This window comes from Nuphar pumila, chromosome 4 (genome assembly GCF_984573655.1).
Source record: "Nuphar pumila chromosome 4, dmNupPumi1.hap1.1, whole genome shotgun sequence".
Lineage (NCBI taxonomy): Eukaryota > Viridiplantae > Streptophyta > Magnoliopsida > Nymphaeales > Nymphaeaceae > Nuphar > Nuphar pumila.
Window position 1 is genome coordinate 38213768 of NC_143252.1, and position 7640 is coordinate 38221407.

General features: G+C 37.0%; 1 protein-coding gene across 1 annotated transcript; it reads right to left on the minus strand.

The window, feature by feature from the left end:
* Positions 1-1210: 1210 nt before the first annotated feature.
* Positions 1211-5061, minus strand: LOC149840044 (WAT1-related protein At5g64700-like). Its single transcript, XM_090004979.1, has 5 exons — positions 4913-5061; positions 4274-4514; positions 3095-3253; positions 2863-3014; positions 1211-1373 (listed from the first exon to the last, which is right to left on the minus strand). The coding sequence occupies exons 1-5, from the start codon at positions 5059-5061 to the stop codon at positions 1211-1213; spliced, it is 864 nt and encodes a 287-aa protein (XP_089861105.1).
* Between the last annotated feature and the right edge of the window lie 2579 nt (positions 5062-7640).

Consider the following 7640-nt stretch of genomic DNA (forward strand, 5'->3'; position numbering starts at 1 on the left):
ATATTCTTTTACCAGATCCACTATCGTGAAGGGTCAATCCCATATCAAATTCGGTTGCAGCCCTCACTAAGCTAGACTTCAGTAACTCGACCTGACCCAAACCCATATATTTTTTTAGGATTGAGATCCAATCTCAGTGCATATCCTTCTCCTTTTAACTGGGAGAACAAGCAAAAAACAGCTGGGTCTTGCCAGCAAGGGCTTCACACACCTGCATAGGTGGGTTGCCTTGGATGCTTTCAAGTTGAAGGGGTCGAGGGCTGGATACCCAAGGTGCATGTCCTTTGCCACAAGGCATAAGCTAAATGAGAAATTATCCATGACGGGCAGGAGAGAGTACTCAGAGTTTTACACCAAGGACATGGAGTCGGGTCTATGGTCAACATAACACCTGTCAACGCATAACGGGACATCCAAACAATATCAGGTGCAATCAAATGGCACAAAAATTGTGCATTAAGCACGTGATCGCCCTCCATCAGACCTTGGGCCCCACAACTGACAGGCCATCCTTAAGATGGGGTGTGATCAAGTGCTTAATGCACAAATATTTTTGCAATCATATTGCACCTGATCTTTTCACCTGGGTCTTGGGCAAATCTAACTGGCATGCCTCATTGCCAGTTACCAGAACTCTGCAACCAAGACTTTAATCACCATGTTAATGATGTAATCAATAAAAATGGTGATTTGCACCAAACAAAAACATCATTCCACATATACCAACATCACTATCATAAAGATGGAAGAAAACATGTTTCTCCTCGCATGCTTTTAAAGGTGGGCCACGTAAGGCAGGGTGGTCATGGCCCCACCCGGGGTTTTCCTCCCTTCGAAGAGGGTTCCTCGTCATAAAAAAAAAAAACCAAACAAGAAATATATTCCTTTTTCCTTTTATCTTTGTTATAAACTTTTGTAATATTAGGCAGTACCATAATCATTTACAAGTTGTCCATTATTTCATAGATACTTATAGAATTAGTACAATTGAGGTCCTTCCCCAATATGGTTTGGTGGTAATAATTGTTGCTGATTTTGGAGAAGATTTGGTGTTCTCCACATGGTACATCCACTTTATTTCCAGATCTGATCCATTGTTCGGAGCAGATCATTATAAAAAAAGGGGTGCCCCTATTGAAAAGGATTGCCCCTCTATTAAAAGGGGACGAACACTTTTAAACTATTCGCCCTCGAACACAAAACCACGCCTTTATTTCGCAACCACAACAAGGTCATTTGTTGGGGCCCCCGTGCTGCAAACGCTCGAGGCTTTGTTCGCCTTCTCTTCGTCACCAGAAGCAACTTGGTTATCTTGGCTCTTACCCCATAATACACAATAAAGGCCGATAATAATGATGAAGGCACCAATCAGACTGCAAGCAGCAAAGAAGTTTGTCCTTGTCAAATTCATGTTTTCATGAAAGAATAGCAGAAAAATCATAAAAATAGAGTCTCTCTCTCTCTCTCTCTCACACACACACACACACACACAGTGGATGCTCAAGGCATCAAACGAAGCATCATACTCATAAAAAAAGAGAATTTAATGGTGGTCGTTGATTCAGCTAAAGGTAAAAAAAGCATGCAAATTTTTTTGCGCCACTGATCACGAGCACGATTGCGTCCCACTTGCATTGGACGAGATGGGCATCCACTGTTATGCCCATCTCTCTCTCTCTCTCTCTCTCTCTCTCTCTCTCTATATATATATATATATATATATATATATATATATATTCTCTTTTTAGCAGGAAACACTTTTAAAATTACTAAATTCCGACCAACGTACATGTTTTTTTGGTGATCCAAGAATCAACGACTATAAAAGCAGCAACTTTTTTCAACTCAAAATCATGTTTTTCATTCAAAACATGATCCTGATTCCTACTAAATTGACAATGCTAACGCATCTACAAGGTTAGATTGAACCAAAATAACATGGTTCATGAGATTCCAATTATACACAACGCATATGGGTTAAAATTTGGTGTTGTTGAAGGCACCAAACTATTGAACATAAATCACCTTCATTTCATAATTTTAGATTTTTTTATATCGGACCTTATGGAAGTGATCTACTAGGTTTGCTTAGTAGAAAATGAGTTTTTGAATTATGTGCAGGTATTTTAAGAGCTTTAAAAATCAGTGGCCTGCAATGTAGTACAAATTTATAACTTAAAAATCATATTTTTAGATCTAAATAACACTATCTAAGGTTTGATTTTTGCAAAGAAACCATTCTGAACGCATGTATGTAGTCAGTTTGAGTTGATAAAGCTTGAACCTATGATTTCTAGTTCAATAATTTTATGCTTTCAATAGAATCATGATATATATAGTCACTAGAATATCATAACTAAAAATATGAGAACAACGTATGAACCATGATTTTCATAGATTTTTTGTTCTTTTCTCTTGAATCTAACCATACGGATGTGATGTACATGCTTGGTTTTACCAGCTCTTGAATCATCCAATTTTGATGCATAAATGAGATTTTTTTAAGGCTTTAAAATCAATGGCTCATAATCTTTGTAGATATTCAAACATTCAAAAATCATATTTTTCATAAAAAATGCACGATCCAATGGTTGATTCCTAGCAAACTCACCATGTCAAGCACATCCACATGGTTGGATTTGCAAAAAAAAAGTGTTGGAAATTCCCATATTTTTAGTTCTCATATTCTAGTCTCTCTCTCTCTCTCTCTCTCTCTCTCTCTCTCTATATATATATATATATATATATATATATATATATATATATATATATATATATATATATATATATATAATGGCCAGTTCAATGGTACTTCTCATATTTTCAGTTGTCATATTCTAGTGACACACACATAATACGTACCTGCCCAAAGGAAGTCGCTCAGCAAAAAGAAGAAAAGAGAGCAGGCCAACAAGCACAAACAGAAGAGGTTGGAAGGAAGATACAAAAACTGGCCCCTTCTTGCTTATGCACCAGGTTTGTAGACAATACACAACACCTGACATTATAGTTCCCTGCACTTGGAAATGGTAACTTCATAATCTCAAAGAGATCTTGTAACTAAATCAGTACTTTATATCAAAATAATACTTACACAATAGACAACTGTAACGAGTTGTAAGTCCCATCCTAATCTCCATGCTGTGGAGTGCCTTTCAAACGCTAGAGCAACTGGAACCGCTTGCAGTGATGAAAAGAAGCAAACTAAGGCAGTCATTGATAGTGGTGCAGGATACTGGCGGTAAACAGCATTCTGGATAACAAGGATCATGATGGATTTTAGTGGCTGTAATATTAAACATAAATGACTTTATATGTATATAAGAGTCACTAGAATAGTATGAACTACACTGTGATTTTCATTGATTTTTCGTTCTTTCTCTTAAATCTAACCATAACATGCTTGTATTTATAAGGACCGGCTCTTGAATAATCTGATTATGATGAATAAACAAGATTTCTTTAAGGCTTTAAAATTAACTACTCATAATCTTTATAAATATTCAAGAATTCAAAAATCACATTTTCACCGAAAATACAGGATCGAACAATTGATTCCTAACAAATTTAACATGATGAAATCATCTACATGGTTGGATTTGTAAAAAAGCATTAAAAATGCCCACATTTCTAGTTCTCATATTTCAGTTCTTAAATTCTAGAAAATATATGATGGTTCTGTACCATGATACCGGTACACACTCTTGTTTGCATGGATTTGTCCATGAAATGATAGACTTAACAATACAAATGTGATTAGCACCGTTTATTTACTATGATATGAGGTTTTATCATGTTTAATACATCATAAGATCCTACTTTTGAGACAGTAAAAATCAATGACTCACAATTCATGAAAATAAGGGTGGTTTAGAAATAGTACAAAACATCATATTTCAGTCAATTTTGACACATGAAAATAATAAATAGAACATGTTAAGCATGATCTAAATGTTAGATTTTGCATTTGGATCATAGGTCCACGTAAATTGTTTCTATACCACAAATACCAATATAAAATCACCCAAATATATATATATATATATATATATATATATATATATATATATATATATATATATATATATATATATATAAACTCACCCATGTATCAAATTCAAACACTTCATAGAGATCAATCAAGTACATAGATCACATTTGTACGGTCAGAATTAAAAATAAAATAAAAAATTCCCAAAAACCCATTTAGCATGGATGTATTACCCCTTATATATGATAAATGAACTCATACAAGATCTATGATAAAATAAACCTGCAATATAAGATATGAACTGAATGCAATGTAGCTAATGGTGATGAGAGCCGAGCCCTTGATCCAATCATCCTGCCTCTGGCTTATTGAAGTGTTACTGTACAAACTGAACATTGGACTATGAAATCCCTTGAACACAACCCCTTTCCAAAATGTAAAAATCAGTGCACCTCCTATGCACATCAAAGTGCCAAAAACTTTAGCTTGCCCTTGAAGACTTTGAATAGATACTTTTTCCATCCTGGATATCAAAAAAATAATAGAATCAATCTGGTCTGAATATAATTGTGTTTTTTCTATAATCGTCCATCCTTTATAATGAAAACCCCAAACTATCCTTCCCTTAAACCATTTTGCAAAATCATCCCACCATTTTGTTACAAAAACATGATCCAACAGTCGATTCCTAGCAAATTGACCATGTTGAACACATCTCCAGGGTCGGATTTGCAAAAAAAAAAAAAAATCATAAAAATGCCTTGTTCACATTCTAGTGGCCCTCTGCAGCCGTATATATGTAACAGAATTTATGTTTATATTTGATGTTCATTATTGCCTTATGAAAGATCTAGTTGTCTAGTTGACCATAGTAATTCAAAGAGAGCAAAACAACAAAAAAATTGTTGGAAAGTGGCTCACCTGAAAAAGACAGCCATGACAAAAGTAACAGCAGGGATGAGATTGTTCAAGGCAGATGCTACAGTTGGAGTGGCATAACGCAGCCCAGCATAGTGAAGATTCTGCTGGAGAGTAATTCCACATAAAGCAAGAAATGATATCTTAATCATTGTTGAACCCGTGAGCCTCGGACGTCGACCCCTATATGATTTACAAGATTTGAAATAAAGTATTAAGCTACTAGGCTACATAAAGCAAAATATAACCATTAACAGTGACAATCATGATTAATTATCATAACTCTACACTTAAGATGTTGAAGGCCTTACCATATGAAACTAATACTTTCTTGATCTTATTATCTCACAGGTCTTTTGCCCACAAGGGCACCGCTCATCTGGTAAGGGTAACTTGTGAATGTCACCAAGTTGACGGGATGTCACAAGCTCAAAACCCATGGGTGGCATCCCTTGCCACAAGATCGAAGTTAGGTGTACTCTCCGGTGAGCAGGGGGGGACCTCAAGGGTTTTACCAATTGGAGGCCAGCCAATGTGCGGCTGGTGATGGGGTTTTTCTCCCTTGGATTATAAAAAAAAAACTCATTTGTTTCTTCTTTCCAAGTTGAAATTTAGATGAATTTGTTATTGGGATCATACGAAGGATAGAAGGATTAAACTTATTCAGCTAAAATCTATGTGGTATTGTTGTACAAAGAAACGGGAAATGTTGATTTACTTAAGCACATGACTTTTGATGTTCAAAACATAATTGAAATACTGGTCTTTCGGCCTACCATTGATCACCAACAAGAGCTCCACGCACCTGACTAGGATGATTGGCTTAGGGCGTTCAAGTTGGAGGGCATCATGATTTTGACAGTCAAGGTGTACATCTCTTGCCACAAGGTGGAAGCGGATGGAAAACTATCCATGGTGGGCAGGAGGAGAGTACTCGTAGAGTTTTACGCTGCGAGCGCAGAAACAATGCTACAGTCAGCATAGCACCTCTTGGTCTGTAAAAGGATGTCTGAACCCTAACAGTGGTTTCTCCTTGTTATATAAAAAAGAAAAGATCACCATTGTTCATAGGTTGTCACATGAGCATCACCAAGAGAAGGGCGTAGATTCCCACTTATTTGGGATCGATGATATTATTTTTTTTTTTGAAAAATTTGATGAAATATGGGCTGTTAAGCAAACACCAAATAAAAAAGATGAACTGTTTATGAGTAGACTCCCTCTATTGATGATAAGCCACTAACTAAGCATCACCTTTTCTGTAGATTGCCTCTAGTCTATGTTTAACATATGGGGAACCTAAGGGACTCTTTCACATGCACATGCTTGTGCACTAACCTTTATTTGGTTAAAGGGGAGAGAATTTGGTTTCCCTTTCCTTGGGAAGTTCTGTTCTGTTGCTGCATAAATTCTTATTCTATTTGGCATGCAAAAAAGTTGGAGCTTGGTGCAAATTACAATTTGAGTGGCCTACAAATTTTGGAAAAATGCTACCTTTTTTCAGAACAAATTTTCAAAAAGCTGCCTAACTTATCAACTATTTAGAGAAGCTGCCTACCATTTCAATTATTGCAGATACATATAGCTGCCTGCTTTTTTAAAACTTATGATTTAAAACCACACCTGAAATTGAAATCATTCAATTGAACTTTGTTTTGGTCTTGAAATCATTCAATTGACCCTTTTTTTTTAAAGCAATCTGGGGCTAGGCGGACCCCTACCAGAAAAACAGCCGCCCCCACCCCATGTGGCAGAGGGATTCGATCTTGGGCCTTCAGCTTGACACTGACCCGGCTGTAAAAAGATCAGGTGCAATATGATTACACAAATATTTGTGCATTAAGCACCTGATCACCCTCCATCTTTGGGACAGGGCCTGTCAGGTGTGGGACCCCAGTCCTGATGGAGGTGATGGGGGTGCTTAATGCACATATTTTTGTGCAATCATATTGCACCCTATCCGGTCTCGACCCCACTTACCACATGGGATACCACCTTGGTGGTATCCAATTGACCTTTTGTTCAGTCAAACAGAGTGATAAAAATGCCCTCGTTCATTTGTTTAACAGAATACCATAAGATGGCATGAAATACGTTGTCTTATAAAAAAAAAGGGACAAAAATATCATTTTATACTCTAGGCGGATATTAGAAATACATTCAGGAAAAGTAGGCAGTTGAATATAATAATGCAAATGTAAGGCAGCTTTTTGTGATACCTCATAAATTAGCGGTCTTTTTTGTAAATTTTGTTTGCTTTTATTTATTTTTCTATAAGGAATGTTGGGTAACACGCCATCTTGAGAGTAAGGTAGTACAAATACAGATTTTTGTGGATTCCACCCTTTGGGCATCCATTAAAGTGTTCCCTGCATTACATCACAGTGATATATTATTCTCAATGAGGAACGTTCCCATACACAAAAGAAAGAGTTTGACTCGCATTACATTTTTTTTGTCCCGAAAAACCACCTCTCTCACTTGCAAGTTCATTGGTGTAAAAACCACAAGCCCCCCTCGCCTACTAAGGAGTATACCAAGCTTGGGCACCACGGCAAAAGGTGCATACCTATGGGGACACCCATGGGTTTCGAACTGGTGCTGCCACTTTAGCTTGGGTGACCTTCTCAAGTCTCTCCTGCCAAATGAGTGGAGCCCTTGTGCGTGACTTGCATTACAAGTTGACAACACATGCCTTGGCTGCTAGACGGACAGCCAGGGTTGGATTCCC

Bases quoted from the DNA above. Each gene is read 5' to 3' on its own strand.
- LOC149840044 (XM_090004979.1), bottom strand. From the start codon at position 5,061: ATGATTAAGATATCATTTCTTGCTTTATGTGGAATTACTCTCCAGCAG. The intron at 3,254-4,273 runs GTTTATTTTATC...CTTGTTATCCAG, and splicing joins GTTCATATCTTATATTGCAG to AATGCTGTTTACCGCCAGTA. The intron at 3,015-3,094 runs GTAAGTATTATT...TTCCAAGTGCAG, and splicing joins TCGTTACAGTTGTCTATTGT to GGAACTATAATGTCAGGTGT.